The sequence below is a fragment of the Pyrgilauda ruficollis genome, unplaced genomic scaffold (genome assembly GCF_017590135.1).
Source record: "Pyrgilauda ruficollis isolate IOZ18807 unplaced genomic scaffold, ASM1759013v1 scaffold61, whole genome shotgun sequence".
Classification (NCBI taxonomy): domain Eukaryota; kingdom Metazoa; phylum Chordata; class Aves; order Passeriformes; family Passeridae; genus Pyrgilauda; species Pyrgilauda ruficollis.
In genome coordinates this window covers 3,763,335-3,783,436 of record NW_024527822.1, presented here as the reverse complement: position 1 = coordinate 3,783,436, position 20,102 = coordinate 3,763,335, and the positions used below count along the sequence as shown (strand labels likewise).

The 20,102-nt window shown below is 43.9% G+C and overlaps 1 protein-coding gene across 2 annotated transcripts in view; it reads right to left on the bottom strand.

Annotated features, from left to right (window-relative positions):
- Positions 1–20,102, bottom strand: part of ELAPOR2 (endosome-lysosome associated apoptosis and autophagy regulator family member 2) — a 92,632-nt gene that overhangs the window by 19,904 nt on the left and 52,626 nt on the right. For both annotated transcript variants that reach the window (XM_041483733.1, XM_041483732.1), the window contains exons 3-9: positions 11,331–11,526; positions 10,499–10,646; positions 7,852–7,938; positions 5,437–5,542; positions 4,660–4,812; positions 3,337–3,425; positions 197–377 (exon numbers count right to left, since the gene is read on the bottom strand). In XM_041483733.1, coding sequence (XP_041339667.1) covers positions 197–377; positions 3,337–3,425; positions 4,660–4,812; positions 5,437–5,542; positions 7,852–7,938; positions 10,499–10,646; positions 11,331–11,494 — 928 coding nt within the window. In that variant the 5' untranslated portion in view covers positions 11,495–11,526. The remainder of the gene's footprint in view (positions 1–196; positions 378–3,336; positions 3,426–4,659; positions 4,813–5,436; positions 5,543–7,851; positions 7,939–10,498; positions 10,647–11,330; positions 11,527–20,102) is intronic.

Sequence of the window (20,102 nt, the reverse complement as noted above, 5' to 3'; positions counted from 1 at the left end):
CAACTTAGAGCAGCAATCCCTGATAAGAAAGGACTCAGGAGAGACAACAGATATCCACATCCCGCTCTCCAATGTTATTTAACAAGTATTTAACACCAAATGAACACTGGCTTATGATGATGTGTCACTAAACTAAGTCACGTGCAAGCAGATGACTGCTTTTGGAGACACACAAAATTTTTTTGCAGACTCCTACCCTGTGTCCCATCCGAAAATGTGCCTGGTGGGCAGGGAGTACAGGAGGATGAAGCATTGTTGTAAAAGCCAGGATTGCAGGGTGGACAGTCCTGCCTCTCCCCAGAAGGAGGTAGGGTCAATGCATCAGGGAGATCCTCTCTGCAGATCTTGGGTTCAATCCACTTGTACATGATCTGAGTCTGGAAGGAGGAGACACTGAGCTCACACAATGTACCATGAAGTTTTAGGACTAGATGCACCAATGAAAGTCCCCCTTATAAACTAAATTAGGATTTCCATCATTTGAGGCCAAGAACAGATCTTGAACACACAGGACAATAAACGGAAGTGCAGGTAAGGGCAACAGAAGTGACTGGGTTCACAGGAGATTCCAAGAGATGAGGCTTTAAGGACAAAACAAAAATGTGAAGCTTAAAACAATTACTATTTAATTAGTAAATTTCCTATTTAATTAGTAAATTTAATTTCTCTTTAATTAGTAAATTTCTCCATGCAAGTGGTTCTGAAGAACATCAGATAAATAATTCTAACTGGATATGCAATCTCTGCATTGTAACCACAGCAACACAAAACATAACTTCTGCCATATAAAAGCCCTTTATTTGGATTAGTAGAGAAAACCACAAGTTCTGCATTTTTAATTCATACTGGCCTGTTCTTTGAAAAGTCCCTGCCATTTCTCACCTACTGAGAAATTTCTTCCTGCCATTTCTCACCTACTGAGAAAATGTTAAAATCATGCAGGAGCTCTCCCAAAGCCCCTCCAATCCCTTGTCATCCCATAAGGAGAAGTTTATGAACACTAACTTGAGTCAGTCCATGGTGTTGCCATATCACTTCTTTATCATCACCCCCCTTTGAGGACACAAGTTTCTGTCTTCAGGAGAAGGATTGGATGAGATGCAGAGCACCTGAAGTATTGATCCTTCTTGAAACTGTTCCACAGAATAAGCTGGAAGAAGCCTCAGTTCAGGCTCAGGCCCTGTCTCCTGGGAGTTCCAATGATGCTGAGGCTCTCACTCTCCATCCCTGCCTGTGCTTTGTTGCAGCCATGCCTGTGCCAGGTCATGTTCCCTGGCTGACCCACACCCTGGCTGACCCATGGACACAATGTCCCAGCTTGGCACTGGTCCTGCCTTTTCTCCATGGACTTGTCTGGACACTTTGGCTGAGTCTGGTCACTGGCACGGGGTCCTCAAGCACTGAGGGACTGCTCCTGCTGACAGAGTGGCACCTCTTGCTATGGATCAGCCTGACCTTGCTGCTCCTGAACACTTGGAGGATTTTCTGGAGACTCACCCCAGAAATGCTTCAGCAGCATCAGAGTGCACAGTGTTTAAAATAAAAAGGGTCAGGAGCTGGCAAAGCACCTGTGTGGCTGCCCAGAGCCCAGACACACTGCCTGCCACAGGAATCCTACTGCATCTGAGGCGGGAGAGGAGGGTCAGAGAGTGCCTGTGGCCGTGTGGTGAGGGGTTTCTCAGACCGGGGCTGAAGCATTCAACTTGGGATTTTTAAATCAGCAGGTAGATGACAAGTCAAGAGTCAGGTGCATAAATCTCCAGAGGCCCCTTCTACACATGGAGTGGGACAGCAGAAGGGAGACAACAATCTATTGTTCAGTGAAAACCTGGCTTATTTTAGCAACCATGGATCAATCCACTGTTCTCCTGTAGATGGCCTGCAGAGCCGGGCCCTCCCACTGAGCTGCATCACATGGAGAGATGGCTGTGGAATACAGTAAACCTGAACCAATTTCCAGAGCAATGAAACCAATCCTGAAAACTCAGCCAGTATCTGTGCGCCTGCAACACCTGCTGCTGTCATTGCAACTGGATAGTGAAGGCTGTCTGCAGAAAAACCCACTTTGCATTCTAATCATATCCATCAGTAAAGGGAAAGGCCAGTGGAAAAGGGTCAATAACAGGAACTTGTTCAGTGTCAGGGAGACTTGGACCACACAGAGCAGTGACAGAACAATCCACAGGAGGCTGCAATTAAAGTGGTACCTGGGGGTGTAGCCATGAACACTGCTGCTAATTTCATGAGTCATTAGACACAGTCAACAGAGCAGAAATCAGTAAGTCAAGACCAGGTTGCAGAGCCTGACAGCTCTGGGGCTAAACTCACTGATGCTTCATGATCAAAGCATAGGATATCTCAGCTGCATTTTAGAACTCACTGATCAGGAGACTCCAAAATACCCAATCCTGCCAGAAATATTAGGCCAGCGACATACAGGTGTTAGGGAATCTGACTATTTGCAATTCCATCTGAGAGATGGGATCTATGAGAGATGGGAAAGGAAAGACATCAAACAGGACTGACTATGTGTCCACACCTCTGTGAGCTTCCTACAGCAGTAAACAGCAGTTTCTTTTCCAATTCCTCCAAAAATTCCACTTGACTGCTAGGAGAAAGCCGGCTGCTCCACCAGGAAGTCCCTCCATGAGACCAAGTGGATCTAAGGTCTCTGGGTGAAACAATGTCCTGAGAGTCCAGGTGATTTGAGGCATCCCATGGGACAAGCACATTACCAGCAGCCAAGCTGACACACATGAACACTCCAGACTATGTATATACCATTATTTTACCTGACCACGGGCAAGAGTTTAGCCTGTCCCTGATGCTAAAACCAAGGGACATGACACATGCAGACAAACACTCCTCCACCTGAAGCAGAGATGGCCATATCCAATGCTCCTGGGCCATGGTATCACCTGAATTATGCCTGGGTGCTGCAAGGACAGTCATCACAAGCTTAAAGTATGCCAGAAAGATTATTAACAACTAAAGAGACGGGTTTATGCTGGGACAGTACTTCACCCTGTGTTCCAGCAGTGTGGAAGTATGCAAGCAGCCCCAGTGCCCCATCAGACCCTTCACAAGTGCAAGGAGCTTATCATCTCACCAAAACACATCCCTTAAGCAGACCCAGACCTGTCAGATTCTTACAGAGGGATAAAGGCTGCAGAGAGGGCAGGCAAAGGATAAGCCAAAAGCCACAGATTCTATACTGGAAGCAAAATTGGGAAAGTAATTGGGCAATGGATTCCTAAAAAGAACTAACTTGCTTTCAAATGCAGAGATAGCAATAAGGTCAGTGAGCTTAAAAATAGTATCATGCCTTCTACTTACTTTTCCCTCCTTATCACATGGGGTGTGGATCTGGAAAAAGTCTTTGCTTGTGCATGGAGGTCGCTCTATGCATGCACTGGATCCCTCCTCTAAAAGAAAAGGTGAGAAACAGGATATTAAACTATCAAATGGTCTCTGGAAACAAATATAACAAGCTTGAATCTGGAGGTTAAAATGAGTCAGCAGAAAATTATAAAACAAAAATGAAAAATCAAGCTTTTAATCGTGTCTGCATGAGCCTTCCCCTGAAATGAATCAGGGGAACAGGGGAAATACTAGCAGGGCTTATACTGTCACACTGAAATTCACTGATTCAGTGTATGCAAAGACAATTATTAGGAAGAAGTTTTTTACTCTGAGGATGGTGAGACACTGGAACAGGTCACCCAGAAAAGTTGTGAATATCCCATCTCTGGAAACAGTTAAGGCCTGGTTGGACAAGGCTTTGAGCAAACTGGTCTAGTCAAAAATTCCCTGCCCATGGCAGTTGGAATGAGGTGATTTCCAACCCAAACCACTCCATGATTCCATCAAACAAAAATTTATACAGTTTAGCAAGCATGGAAATATTTTCTCACTTGATAAGGAACAAAACCATTCTAATCCTGTAGAAACTTCCTTACAACACTGGCCTAATTTTTTCTCTTGCCAGATAATTTTGATATTTCATTCCCACTGAGATCAGAGGCACAGGTCCCCAGGCATTTGCAATCATGGGTGACAGCAAGTGCTATGGTCAGTAACTGATTCTTCAAGAATTTTCTAAAACTACTACAAGGAAGAAATCTGAAGACCTTTTGACTATGAAGAATAGATTAAGACCATGTCATTCGAAGATCACCACCTAACCACAGCTGGAAACACAGAGGACTTTGGGACTAGGTTTTGCAACTAGATCACCCCATTCTCCAGCCCCACAGGAGGCAGGGGCAAGCCAGGAGAGACTGTTTGGAAAGGACATTCCTCAAAACATGTTAAGGCTGAAGGCAGTGATGAAGCAAATTCGTGTCATCGCCAACCTATAACACAAATTACCAGGAGAGGGCACAGCACGACTGCTCTATCCTTCAGAAGAACTATCCCCTTCCTGGTCATAAAGGCCTCCATCCCTTCATGTTAACACTGATGACACTAACAGCATTTGACTGTGGCCCATTACGTATCTATGTGCCCTCTGCATACTTTGGGAAGTCAGTAATTTCCCCTTCACATATCAGCTGGAGACACTCATTGCTGGATACAGCCACGCTCACATCTGAAACAGCCGGTGACGGCACATACTCAGATCTTCCTGGTTTTCCTTGTCCCACTTGGTTTATGTACCTGCATAATACATTTCTTCTTCACACTTGGTGCACTCTTTAGCCCCTTTCTCAGAATAAGTGTCTCGTGGGCACACCTGGCAGCCAGATGCTCCTGGTTTGTCGCTGAAGGTACCAGGCTTGCACGCAAAGCATTCAGATGTGTACGCAACTCCTGTAAGAAAAATTCTGGGTAAAGCACTGAAAGAGACCCATCTAACTGCTGCTTATCTGGGCTTATGGCTGAGAGCAAACCAGTTGTATAAAACAGCATAAAAACCACACTCAGTTTCACCACTCACTTAAGACACTTTGGCTTTGCTAACTTTTAGGTCTTTAATCTTTATACTTAAATTAAAGTCTGACCCATCTAAGAACCTTATATGACACTCCCAGTTTTATTACACTTAGACCAGGACCAAAAGAGCAATTACATATAAAACAGATAATTTGAATATTAATTAAACTGCCACAGTATGACATATATCTATTTATCACTGTTGAGAGGCTTACCAATAACCACAGCCCTTCTATTCTACAATAAAGAAAACCTTGTTATTCCTTTTTCTCTATTTGCTAATCCAGTCTTCTCCAGTAGATGGCAACATTTTCCAGATAAACTAATTTTTCAGCCTTTCCTCACTGTGAAGTTTTGCTGTTCTGTTGCTACTCTTCAGAGGAGGAGAGGGGGCATGGGGTTAAAAAAAGCCACTTCAGCGCTGTAGGCACAGCAGTAGAAATAGTACTTGGCAAACATTGTTATAAAAGAGATAAAACCTCAAAGACAAATTCTACTTACCTTCAATCGTGATGTTCTTCACTAAAACTGGTTTTACAACTTTGGAGCCCATGAGAATCCCTGTTGTTCTCCAGTATAATATATTGCTACCTGATTTTAGAGTTACCTGCAACAACACGTGTGAGTTAGCAAACATCCCCTTGCCAAGACATTATTTTATTTCCTACTTCCATTCAAATTTCTTGCATCCTAGTAGCTTTTACTGTGCTGTTTAGTGGGTCAAGAGGTAATGGTAAAACAATAGACAGATGCTGTACAGACATATCTGAGGAGTGCCAAAATGTGCTTTATGAAAATGTTTCTCAATGCCCCAGTTGGAAAAACACTGTTTCTGACCTTGTTGTAAGCAGAACTTGGAAAAAGCTGTTCCTGTCTTTATCCAATTACCCCTGGCACTCAAGAGCTTTTATCTCCAGCCTTACATTCAAATATAGTCAATCAGTTTGTTTTTAAAGCCTTGAGATACCCTTTCATAAAGAAACTCAACATGACCCAGAGTTTGAAAATCCAGCTCACAAGCGAGTTTTGATTATAGGTTTTAAAAAACAAGCTCTGTCTGCATGTAACAGTATCATGACCAGTAAGCCAGGCACAAACCATGGCTATCTCCAGCAGCAGTCTCGTCCCTCCTGCTCACTTCTGACTGCAAACAGCAAATGAGATGCAGAAAACAACCTGGTTTCTGACTGCCCTGACCCACTTGTTTTCATGGCGTGGTGCAGCAAGTGACTGCACAACCCCTGTGGAAGGATGGTGGGTTGGTGGCATCACGGCTGAGGTAAAGGGCAGTAGGAAGGCAGGAAAACTCCTCCGTTTTGGTGCCTTCTGCCTTCTGCCTTCAACTCTCTTGTGTAACTACTGTATCACTCTCACCACTAAAAGCAGCAGGTTCACCAAGCCCCTGCCTGGCCTGGTATTCCATATCTACTAGCCCAGTACAAGGTGTTTAGTGCCAGTAGCAGGATAATGGCCTGAAAGTGCTATATTTTCACACAAGAAGAGGGATAAACTCTACCAGCATAAGGGTCCAGGATAATGCAATTTACAGCAGGCCTGGCAGGACCACAGTTTTTGTTCACCCAGGATAAAGAGTTGAAAAATTTAGCAAAGTGGAAATACAGCATATTGCATCTCCCACACTCAAACATCTGCTACCCATAGGGGCAGAGGAAAGCTGAGCTGTCACGTGTAACAGGGGAGCTGGGACCATACTGAAACACGCATCAGGTTGTGTGGGGTGAGGTACCCACCACCAGCCCCAGCGCAGCAGGACTCACTTGCTGAGAGCAGAGACGGGAAAATTGTGCTCACAGAAAACACTTTTGACAGCATTTGCATAAAAAGCCCTTCAGGACAGCGCATCATCATCTCACCAACTCATATGTCTACATTTCAGCCAGCCATCCCAACAACTTTCATAGACAGTGAGAACACTTGCACACCCCAGATGACGAGTTCAGATTGCACCATCTCTCATGCAGACTGCCTGCATCCCTCAGCTCACCCAAGTCAATGCCCTGGCCCTGGATCTACCTCTCAGCTCATGCCACTCATCCCTCCTCAGCCAACATTCCACCCTCCCAGTGTAACCTGCACTGGTCTTGCACCAGACCTAACAGGCACTCCAACCAGAGCTGGCTCAGGAATACAGTTTCTCCTCTAGGAGGGAAAGCACACCATGGAAAACAGAGATTGTGCTGCTGCCTATGTCCACAAAAGTCTTTTTCTTCTGGCATAATGTCCCCTGTGCTGGGCCTTTGCTGCTATGGCTCTGGGCACAAGGGTGTGATGGTGTAGTGGAAGCCAAACCTCTGCTGATGAGCTGGTTTGCACATGATCCTGTGAACGTGATGTTCACAGGGCCAACTCAGCCAACTGGGCCATGGGCCAGCCACAGGGCTCCTATCCCCAGCATGGACAGGCTCATATCCCTGCTGCCAGCTGGTTTTTCACACAAGCCCCCATGGAGCAGAAGTTGCATGAAGGTGCAATCCAGCTCTTCTGCACACACTTGAGAATGAAATGCCCGTCCTGCTTGTCTCTACGTACACACCCCACTCCCACTGCTCTGCCAAGGCACAGAGAATAATCTTGTGTTCTCATGAGCAAACAACTGCTGTACAAGATTTCAATTACAATCATGCAGAGTGATTGTGGCATGCAGATTTGCATAAATCTATTTAACCTCATAAAACACTTAATTCAAAGCCCAGGGAAATCAATACAAAGTCTTGCATCTATATAATTTCCTTTGGGATCAGCCCCTTAGGGATCTCCATGACTTTTCCCCTCAGTACTAGGAAAGCTCTGCTTCTTCAAATGCATTCACAGGAGCTGGCCCATGTTTGGACAGAGGAAATTACAGACATTTATAAATGGAAAAAAACTTCATGAAGGAATTTTTCACGCACTTACAGAATGAGAGCCCCATTCCCCATTGTCTGTGAGCTTCACCCATTTGTCTGCTGTGGACTCCATTTCTTTGCACTGGTCATTTTGTATCTGTTAATAAAAACACAACATCAGTGACTACAGTCAGGGGCATCTCTCTGTCAGCATAACGATTTCTGGGAATTTTAAGATTCACCTCTGTTCCTCTTGTCTACATATCTAGACAGCTGCTTTACTTGTGGCAAAATAAACCCCCAACTTTCAACATCTGCTACGGCTTAACAGTGCCTCCACCAGCCCCCTCTGACACAGATGGCAAAAAAAGAGCAGGATGAGATGATCTCAGGCGTGTCCTCATGCTATATGGGCAGAAAAGGATGCTGAGCATATTGTATTGCTGCTTCCTCCTTCTCCTGAGCCTACCGAGACTTAATTCTCTAAAATCCAGAGGCTTCCAAGTCATAGGGGAAGCAGGAGTGGATGGGCCAAAGCTGGAATACAAAGTGTTTTCTCTACAGCCAATATGTGCTTTACCTTTGGCCTGCTGCCACCTGACCTAGGGATGAGAGTAAAGCTATCAAGGCAGAGGCAACATGCCAGGGAGAGTCTGTCTTGGCAGAAGGGGCAGGTTGGCTGTCCCTTGCCTGGGTCCAGGGCAGCTCAGAAGCATTTGCTTACAGCAGAGTTTGGTGCACTTCTTTCTTCCTATACCTGTCTTCTCAGACGAAAAAGTATGAAGTGCCTTTGAGGCATGAGATCACACACTCAGCTTTTATTGCACCAGGGAGAAAGGTCACTTCAACACTTTCAGACACTTGACCTGGAGTCAAGGATCCTCCTTAAAGTTGCTCCAAATCAAATATAAAATAAGCTGTGCAACTCCACATCTTCCAACACATCTATACACTCAATTCCCACCTAGACCAACTGCATTAAGGAGAAGAGGCGTGAAGAAGCACCTGTGTAGAAGGTAGATCCCTAATTATCTTGTGCAACCTGAGCTACAGCACCCTTTTGTCTTGGTTCCCACCTGCAAAGAAGAGGTAAGAATATATAGCCTCTTCTCATCAGGTGTAAAGGGCTTCAATATATAAACAGAGCCAAGGAAGGGCAGATAAAACACCTCACCATTTCCCAGTAACCTGCCACCGCCACTGAAATTCCACTTTCCAGAGCTAAAGTGTCATTGTTAAATATATGGAACCACAAAGGCATGCTGGAGGAAAAAAATAAAAATACTTTTACAGGAGATTTAAATATGGCTTCCCTGAAATACTGAGGCTGACTAGGAATTTATGGGCATTTCTATAAAGGGCTGCAGCACTCATTGCTTCTTGAAAAGGGGATGATAAATTCAGAGAAGGCGAATGAGTGGGATATGGATAAAAGCAATAACCAAGGAGCCATTTTCAAAGCCAGTGCTCAGAGACACAATATATGTGCTCTATTGCAGGAGCAGATCTGCCAGTCAAGCAACTGGGGCTGGGATTCATAATCCTGGCACGCTCACCTGACAGCAGAAAGCATAGTTGCTGCTTTCTTCTCATGAAGAAGGCAGGATAGCTTAATACAAAACAGAAATGGCTAAATAACACTGTTACCCAAGTACAGTAGCAATCTATCACACTGATGTAGCAGCATGAAGGTACCTCCAACAGGTAATTTTTGTCTTCCCTTTTTGGCTCTACTAAAAATAAGGATACTTTGCACTTTTCCCCCAAACTTCAACAGATATTGACCAACACCGGCTAAGACTTCTCATTCCTGTGAGGTGCCATGAGCTGTGTCTTTCTGATGAAAAACAGAGCTTGTCGACAGATAAAAGGGCAGTAACAGAGGAGACTGAAAATTTCCAGCCATTTGCCTCTCTGAGTCACCCTCCCATTACATTTTTTTTCTGTCCCAAATGGCAGGTACAACATGACAAGGATAGTGGAAACTTCCAGAGTGCCTCAGTAATGTGGGGCATTTACAACCCACTGCAAATCCTGGTGCTGGGAACCCTCCAGCTCACTGGACAGCAGTCAGTCCATCCAGGTGGGCAGAGAAGGGTTACCTTCCCCATTCTGGTCACTGCTGACCAGAGAGTTTCAGCAATTTGAACACACCATGGTGCAAGCCCAGCCAGGCTGTTCCCATGTCAGAGCTAATGATCCCCAGCCCCTCCACTTTGCAGCACAGACACACCCTCAGAGACTAATTCCTACTGAAAGTCACCTGAATTTCTCCTGCTTTTCTTTTCATCTTAATTACTAAATTACTAGGACACAAACTGACCTAAAACTAAAGGTTTCCACATAGTACTAACTGGAAGAAGTCTTTTTAAATGTCAAGTGCCTTCAAAGGCATCTCCAGTCAGACACCCCTAAACAGGAGCATCTACCACCAACACCTGTCTTGCAAAAGGCTGGACTAACTGGGGCAGTCGTAACCCCAAATGGCAAAATTCCAGTCCATGGCAGACAGGATCAGTTCAGACTGAGTTTTGAAGATTAAAAAAAATGCCACAAGACAGTATAAGTGACAGAAAGAGAAGCAGAATTTTTTTGATACTGTTCAGCAATGACAAGCTATGGGCATGCAGGGAACTTAAAAGGGGGAAAGCTGCTGCTAATGATCTGGGGTGAATTCTTACAATATAAGGTTGGATTCACCATTTAAAAGGCCTTACAAAAAATTCAAAGAAGATGTTGTTGTCAATATACTGGTATTCAAAGAAGACAGAGCCGGATTTCTTCAGGTGCACAGCGTAGATGAGAGAAACTGTACAGTCATCCCTGTTTGACTCTATGTAATTCCCTCGAGGCGTCCATGAAGAGCTGATGAACATAAACAAAACAAGCCTCAGCTGAGATCACAGATACTGAGGAGACTTTTTCTACACTACTACACAACAACATGTTACATAAAAAAGACCCCAGAATCCCAAAACAGCTAACTGCAGTGACTTTTTAAATTTATTACAGGATCACCATTTATTTTTCAGATATACTAAATATAATAATTTTATTTTATATCTATTTTTAGATGTTACATGAATAATATAAAATATAATACTTTTCACTGAAACTGTGCATGGGAAAGGATATTGTATGAAAAATTTAGGACTCAGCCCATATAAGAAAGGTTTATTATCTACAGGTTCAATATACCTTCAATTACACTCAGAAACAGCCTTTTACAAGCACCACAGGTCTCTAAATAGGCTATAAAAGGACCTTTTAGCCACATTCACTATACCATGACCCTGGAGCTTTCCAGCTACAAATAAGAGCAGCTCCAGGCTGGTCTTAAGCTCACTGGTTGCCGATGAGCCCGAGGAGACCATGCTGACAGCAAAGAGATGAGGCTACAGATTTCACCTCCCAGCCACTCCTGTCTGCCACGAGCAGGGCTGGCTACCCTCTGCACAGCTCAGATGAGGCATTAAGCAGCTTTGTGCTGCTGAGCTGTCCCAGGTTCACCCACAGCTGCCTAAGCCAGGTGCAAGCAGAGCTCCTCACTTGTTGCAGCTGTCGGCTTTACTCTCGGACGAGCCGAGCGCCGTGTCCATGAAAGTCGCCACGTTGGAGAATCCTGCTGGCAGCTCATCCCACTCGTCAAACTTGATCCCGCTGCCCAGGGAGTAGGTCCCCTCTGCACATTTGCTGCACACCTGGTTCTTCATCTCCAGGTACTCACCAGAGGCACAGGAGAAAGCTGGGGATACAATAATTTACAACATAGGAATGAATTCATCAATCCTTATTAATTTTTTTTTCTGTCTGCCATTTAATTAATTAAGATTGAACTTCCACTAAAGGGAACCAAACAGAATGTCCCAGTCCCAGGAACACAACAGCAGAACTACCAACATTCAGCATTGAGATGTTCACCTGGGTTTTCACTGATGTGGCAGCACTGAAACCAAACCCCAGTAACAGCTCCTGATTTGCAGCTCGCCTCCATTGGCAAAAGAAGATTTTTAGAAACAAAATCTCTATTGTGTCCAAAAGCAATTTGTGAAAATGAGGATTTAAAATAGAGTTCTCCTCACCCTTCCTCACCCAGCTGTTACACCTTGAACTCAATTAAAACCACCAGTACTTGAGAGCCAGAACAGACTTTTCTCACTCATCTGAGCTAAGGAGGGCACACAGCAGCAGGCTGACATCATATAACACTACAAACCTTGGCTGAGAGTAGCAGACCTAATCCAAAGGCCTCTCCATGTTTCTCCTCACGTGAACCACCCACAAAGCCTCAAACATCTTGCCTGATATAGACCATGTGGTCTTGGAAAAGGTCACCCACAGGTTTGTGACTAGAAGATGAGGATCTTTGATTAGGGTGACATTAACATGCTGAGAAAATAACCACTGGTTGTCAGCACAGCAAAGACATTATTCAAAATCTGTGTAATTAAGGGAAGTACAATTAGGAGGTATATTCACAAAGTGCCTTTTTTTTTTTCTGATGTCTCTAAAATTATTTCCTCCAAACAGGTGTATGCTGCTTTTCCCTCTGATCATATCTCTGCCTGCTAAGGGAAGATTATTCCCATTATGAAACAGAAACCTGGACAGCAGCTGAAGTCCTGTATGCCCACAGAACCCCATGCCTGTGTCAGGAATCGTAATTCCTGCCTGGACATTCGTTTCAATGGCAGGCCATCCCACTTTCCCTCAGTACCATGCTGCATCCTGTCCTCTTTGAGACTAAACATCCTGATGGAAAACAAATGAGCACTTTCTGCAGCCCATAGTACTTCCTACAATGTTTGCAGATTTTTTAACTACACCAGCCAAGCCAAAGCAGGATCCAGAGCAATGCACACAACTCACATCCCTAGAAATTATGGGATTTTCTTGTTTCACACATGCCACATTGCACAGTGACAGATCTTTCATACACTTTCTTTGACAGACATAAACTCATTAGCCTGAGAAACTGCAGGATGAGACCAGACTGGCAGCCAAAGTGGTGAAACTGGCCCAAAACAATGACGTTGGTTGAAGTCCCAGAAAATGTGGTTCCACAGATGTGCCAGTGTTTATCTAAACTGCAGAAAAACTTGCTTTATTATAAGCACTTTGATTAAGTCATGGCTGCGTAACATAAATCTCCATCTGAATCCAACTAACAGTTCTGGCTCCCATTTCTGTCCCAGTACCAGCAGGATTTCTTTCTGTAATTGTCCTTGATGCGTGCCACTGGAAAGCAGATTAAAGGTCTATTTTGAAGGAATGATCTGCCGAAGGGTCATTTTTCCTTCTTGGTCATATCAGCATACTCTGAATTTGAACCAGTGGCCTTCAAACCAACAGATTTCTAACCCTGTTGCTCACTGGTGATGGACCAGGAAGGAAAGTGGGCAGGATCCAGGGAGACATGGGTGTGAAAATAAACAAGGAAATCCTGCCATGATGGATTTCTGTGAAAGACTGACAGACAAAAAATCCACCCTCAGTGAGGGCAAGTGGTTCACTATAAGCAGTGGCACAGGAGGCAGAGCTAACACCACTCCTGACTGACTGTGTGAGCTCAGCTCAAGCCACAGGATCTCCCTGCACCTGGGCTGGGAAACAGCTTTCTCCAGAGATTTGGGCAAAAGCAGTGAACACATCCCTGTGTGTCTGAACTGTGACCACACTTTGTACAGCTTTTCACCTTAAATATATAAAGACATCCTGACTCACTGCTTTAGAATTATTAATAAATCTTGATTTATTTTTTCCTTTTGAAGGGTGCAGAGAGATGCTATCAGGAAGGGAAGCAGAAAAGTAAGCTCTCTCATGACATCTTTGAATTCTTCAACAGTTTCAACTTTTTTTTTTTTTTTTTAATAAAGCTAAATAGCAAGAAAGTGAGAGTGCTGCTTAACCATTCCAGAATCATGAAATTCAACTAAGGAGTCAAGAACCATGAGCAATTCCCTGCCATAATGAAGATTCTGAGGGCAGCAGAGCCTCCTCTTCCATTGCAGTGAGGCTGAGCAGAGATTTTTACTCTAGCTGAACTAACATATTTTAACCCCTTGCAAACTGATCATTTGAGAGAAATAAAAGAGTACAAGAGATCAGGCCAGCTGCCATGCAGGACACATCATCCATCTCTCACCTTCCAGAAAATAGGTGAGCCTTTCTTTTATTTAGGTGGGGAATTACCTTCTTTCCTTATTTAAAAGGCAGCAGCATTTCCCATCAAAACACATCCCCGTGCAAGCAAACTGGCTCTGAGCATGCCAGCTGCTTGCCAGGTTCAATTTGGGGCTGAATGTGGCTAATGGCAACATGAACCACTTTCAACATTGGAACAGATGCAACATTTGGTCTCGTTCCAGCTGGAGAAGGGTGGGGAGGAAATACAGTGTGTGGTGAGCATGAAGATAGTCTCCTCTCCTAGAGTCCCGCAATTTGGTCTTCCATGAGGGGGGTGACAAAAAGCCAGGGCAAACTGTCTTTAGTCTAAATTGCATCAGTTCAAGAGTTCATCCCAGCTGGAGACAGGAGATCAGTCACTTGTGGAGGGACAGAGCACAGACAGCTGATCCATCCCAGGGCATCCCAGGAGCTTCTTCCTGTGGCTGCTCCGTATCACTAAGACATAGCTGAGCACAGATGCAGCCGTTCCCAGCAGCCACAGAAACAGCTGGAATTGTTGCAGCATCACTGTGTTTGTGAGGGTGACACACACAAGATGCTGCCAACAAGAAGGGCTGCATCAAAACTTACGAAGTTAAGGAGTGATGCAAAGTTTTGGGAACATAAATTCTGTATTTTAGGAGTGTGCTCTGATTTGTCCTCCACTAAACCCTCCTTCTTCAGAATTCAGAGGAAAAATTAGTCTTCCACATTAGATGAAGATTCTGTGAACACGCCTGACCCCAGAGTTCATTTGTTTAGGCATTTGATACTTAAATTTTCAGAAAAACTGTCTCTACTGAATAACTGGACATCACTATTTTCTGTCCCTCTCTAACCGCAAACAATGTGCTTTGCTCTGTGTAAGTTGGTGTGTAACACCCAAACTGATATTTGAGAGGTATAATTACTATTAATTACTATTATACCTCTCAAATATCAGTTTGGGTGTTACACACCAACTTACACAGAGCAAAGCACAGCAAAGCACATTGTGAAGACCGAATGTGGTCTTTCTTTCTGAGAAGAAAACTGTGAAATGCATGAAAAGATTTAATGACTTGCCCCACCAGGGGCATTTTTAAAATTGGAAGAATATTTCAGAGGCAGTTAGGAACAGTGTGACACACAGTGGTGCTGGGCACACTGCTGCCTTTGCAGCTGATACAATTATTGGTGATTCACACCTGTAGCTTTGCTAAATAACTACAGAAGGAAAAAAAGATGTTGTGGTTTGTACAGGCAACTAGTCTTTCTCACAAAAAGATGCTGTAAAGTACTGTTTAACTAGACATTGCCACAGGCAGCCACACACATTCCTACACACATGCAATAAAGCTGACAGCATATGCACTTAATAAAAAATTGACATGAGATTCAGTACTAATAGTTACCACTGTAAAAGTCTTGTCAAACAGACCTCATTTCATTCTGTAACAGGATTACAAGTCACTTGATAAAGGTGATGGAGTGGATGTCATAGACTGAGGGTTCCTAATACAGTTAGCTTAGTTTTGCATGTCACTCTGATGAAGAAAGGTGGTGCTGTACAACACCAGCAGGGAACACCTTGAAGGGACTGAGAACTGCCCTCAAAGGGATTGAGAACCTCAGGTGGGGCTGTCAATTACAAACCACCCTTGAGCAGGGAGGAAGGGGGCAGCTCTGCCTGCACAGGACTGAGTCTGGTTTTTCTCATTGATCTCAACGAGTCATTTTTCTCAATGATCTGCAGGCAAAAAGAAAAGGAGTGGTATCAAGATTGGCAGGGGAGAGATTGTTACCAAGCCTGAGCCCACTCAGTGTGCTTTAGCAGAGTCAGTGGTAAAGACAAGCTGCCGAGGGCAGGGAGTGACAGCCCTGCCTGCAGAGGGCTGAAATGTATCCCAGAGAGCAGCAAGCTGAGGATGAGAGCAGACCCACCATTCATCAAGAGCTTCCACTGCCAAGGCATCCAAAAAAGTCGCTAGTGAGATCTGGATAAATTTAGAGGTACAGGGAGAGATACATAGGATGAAACGTGTATGACAGGGAAGAAGATTGTTATAATGCTGCATATAGATGTGATTTGGCATTTTTATGAGGTCAGTACAAAACAAAAGGACTTCAAATGGTTTTAAAATTAGAGGTAATGTCCTGCAGTAAGGGACCTGAAGTGCTTAATCTACGTAGTTCATCACAAGAAGATTGAGAGTCAACTTGATTAATATGTAAGCATCTCCAGGGGGAGAAAACACAAGATCCTGCTGCACTTTTTAATCAATCAGACAAATGCATAAGAGCTACCTTCTGGAAGCTGAACCCAAACAAACTCAAATTGGAAATAACGCACAGATTTTTAATAGGAGGAAGGGCTGATTGTTGGAACAATCTGTCATGGCATGTGATGGACCCTTTGTCTCTCAAGTGTTTCGTTCCATAACTGGATACCATATGGAAGAAAAACTCGTGCCAAATACCCATTATCAGCCCCACCATCAGCCCAGCTGGGTGTATTTTAATGGTCTGTGAGGTCAGACCAACAAATCTAATTAAATCCCTTACTTTTAAACTCTGTGAGTGAAGATCAGTGGTGCCCTGCCATGAGCCCACACACCACGAGCACTGGGGCATCCTGAAGCAGAAGCCCTGCCCATGGTGTAACCACTTCCAAGGAGTGCTTGCAGTCCATCACTTGGCACATCCGATTGCACTTTACAATCACTTGCCAGACATGGAAACAGCTCCCCAAAGGGCAAAACAGACCATAAGCAAGCTTGTCTCATTTGCCCTTTGACTGCAAGTCTCCAGGGTCACATTCTGTCTTTTGGTACTGCGGTGGTCGTCCTGGTGATTTTGGTGGACTAGGATCAATATTAGTTGGCAAATATCTCTCCTACTAACTGACCATAACATTCTCACATTGCTTAACTCTCTGATGGTGGGGATCAGGGCAGGATTATCAGGAACAAAGATTGACAAACTGAGTAGATCATCACATGTAAATGCCTAGTCAGGTTCTCCTGAGCTCTGAAACTTTCCTCTGGAGTGTTTTCTCATGTCAAGTATCTTTCAGATACTACCACACTGTGAGAGGGATCAAAATATTTGAGATTTCACCAGAAGATTAAGCAAAGCTGTCTCAATACCCTGCATCCTCCAACACCAAACTATAATGTATTCAACTGCTTTCCTCCCTCATGCAACCGTGGCCATTCAGTCTTACCTCTCTCTTCATCTAGCTTCCCATCCCACACCACTTGGACCCACTACTTCTACCTCCACCACTCTTCTTGGCAGACTTTTTCCTCCAGACATTTCTTACTTAACAATACCTAAAACCATCTCAGGTCTTCTGTTTATTCTGTTGCCACTGAACACATGCACATTCATGTGTATTCTTCTGTGTCTCCCTGGCTCTCAATAATTAGGATTAAAAAAAAAAAGACACAGGACTGGATTTTATCAGGTTGTACAACATCAGAAGGGGATAGCAATTGAGCAATTCTACACAAATCAATGAAAATACAGAGCAAAAATAATCTCCAACACTGGTTTTCCATCTCTCCCCTCTCCATTTGTGTGTTGTTCATCCAAAGCCCCACGATCTGGGATTCAGGTGACATGCTGCCATTTCCTGCAGGCAGAGTCAGGGCTGAATTGTCTCAGCCTCCCATGGGCAGAGGGGAGAATATGAGGTTGGCAGCATCAGGCAGCTGTGTCTCAGAACAGCTGCTGTTTTCAGCAGACACATGCCACAAGCCTGGAGGGCAAGATGTGGCCAAGGACAAACACATGGAGGTTTTTCAGTGATACCCTGGGGCATTGGGGTCCACACAACATGGAACCAAAGACCAACTAAAATACAGAATGAGGAGGGAAAAAAAGGAGGAAGACAAAGGATGAGAGGAAATCATTGCCTTATTATTAATGTTTCCTATAATCTTGCCAGCTTCAGAATGTCTTCTGTGAATAATTTATACAAGGCTTCTCCAATAGACTGTGAATAATTGATGTTCGTTTTCTTCAGTCATTATTTCCCAATGTGTTACCAGGAACTAGACTGAATCTTAATTAAAAAAAAAAAGTCTGTCTAGGCTGTTTAGTCTTGAAATGTGATCATACTGAAACCTCATATAACTTGGGGAAGAGCACCTTCTGTGCTTTTGAAAGCCTTTTCTGTGCTATGAAAGCCTTTGCATTTCATAGGAATACATAATTTTTTCTTTTATCCAAAAAATAATGAAATACAGCAAAGCTTTTTTCAGTTCACCTCTTTTCCCCAGCTGGCCTGGCGCACAGAACACTTTTATTATCACTTTATTGCATCATTTGCACACTGAAAGGTGTGGGTTTGGAATGGAAATGATCAATTCACAGCAGTGTGGTGTAGAGAGCAGCAATGCAGCGATCACCATGAGGTTAGGAAGCACTTTTGCTACCAGGGTCTCAAGAGCCATCCCAGTGGAGATGGCAGGAAACAGATCTGGAGGTGAGTGAGCAGCTCTCCAGCCCCTACTGACTCCACCAGGCATATTTTGATGGCTCATCAACCAAAGTGGTTCTAGTGCCCTTTGATGGTCTCTGCACACACACACAGTCCTTGCCTCTCATCCCTCTACCAAGCCATAACAAATCTCAAGGTCTTTCCAGCTGCTTCCCTCTTGAAAGAGAAATTAGCGACTCAGAGGAATTTCTTTTTCATTTTTTAATTACACTGTGTACACAACCAAGGTGAAGAATTCATCAAAAGACACTAAGGCCAACCTTTCCCCTCATAAACTCAGTACACACATCAACATGCAGTTCCCAGTAACTCTTCCCCAGAGAAGAGAATTAAATTGAGGGTTCAGTGCAAACTCTTCAGCTTTTTAACTATTTACCTATTTTGTTTTGAACCTCTGCTTCAAAAAGCCAACAATGTGACTCATTCTGCAAAGACAGAGTCTTGCTCATGCACAGAGTAAAAATTCTGGAAAAAAATACTTGTAAAACTGGGGTATTTCACATGGAAATGCCATGAAGTCCAGCCTCAAGCTTCAGCCCAGGTGAGAAACCTAATACTATCAGCAAGACTCACAAACCTGGCTGGAGTCAGGAACATGAATTAGCAGGGATGCTCTAAGAGGAACAGGAATAAACATCTGCTTGAGTGCTTTGCTAAATCACAGCCTTTCAACAGCAGCTCTCCAACTGCGCTGTGCACACCCCTGCCAGCTGAACAGCTTTGCTCCATGGCAGCCCTGCACTAACATGTGTGTGCACACAAAATCTGCAGATGCCCACTGACTGCAGGGGATTCAGGAGCAGGCCCAGTTCTTACCTGCTTGGGATATCCAACTTTACCAAAGACTGAGAGAACATAAAACCTTCATTTAAATTTTCTGTTATGAAAGAAAAATGCTAAAACTCTTGCTGATCACTTAAATTGGCCTTAAGTGTTATAAAGCATACAGCCTTAAAAAGGTCATTTTGCCTAATTGAGTCTGCAATTAGCAGGAAGATCCGCATCTCCTCCTGTGGTATCCTGGGAGCAGATTACACAACTTAGAATACACAACAAACGCAGCAATAAATCAGGTCAAATTCTGCTCTCAGACTCCAGTAAAGCCCATTATAATTGAGGACAGTCTATTTTCTGAAGCTGGTGGAGCTTTTCACATTTCTCATTTGGTACAGGCTCACACAACTCACTTCAAAACTGAAGCACATTTCTGCTTTCAAAGAAGTTGCTCCCACCTTAGTGGCACCTGGTGAAGGGGCACTTTGCTAAGCAGAGCCACAGAATCACAGAATCATTAAGGTTGGAAAAGCCCCCTAAAAGCATAAAGTCCAACCATTAACCCAACACTGCCAACTCCACCAACAAGCCATGTCCCCAGGTGCCACATCTACGTGGTTTTTCAACACTTGCAAGGATGGTGATTCCACCACCTCCCTGGGCATCCTGTTCCAATGATATGATCAAGGTCTTCTACACTATCAACTTTTTTTTTGCCTCTTTTCTTAAGAAATCTTCCTGATTACAACTGGCATTTTGATGCTGACTATAATAATGACCCTATCAACACTTTTTCCTCTTGAACATGGCAAATCCAACTCCTTTAAAAATGCTCTATTATTTTCACTGTAATTTCTTTATTATGCTCACAGCACTATAAAATGAGCAGACAT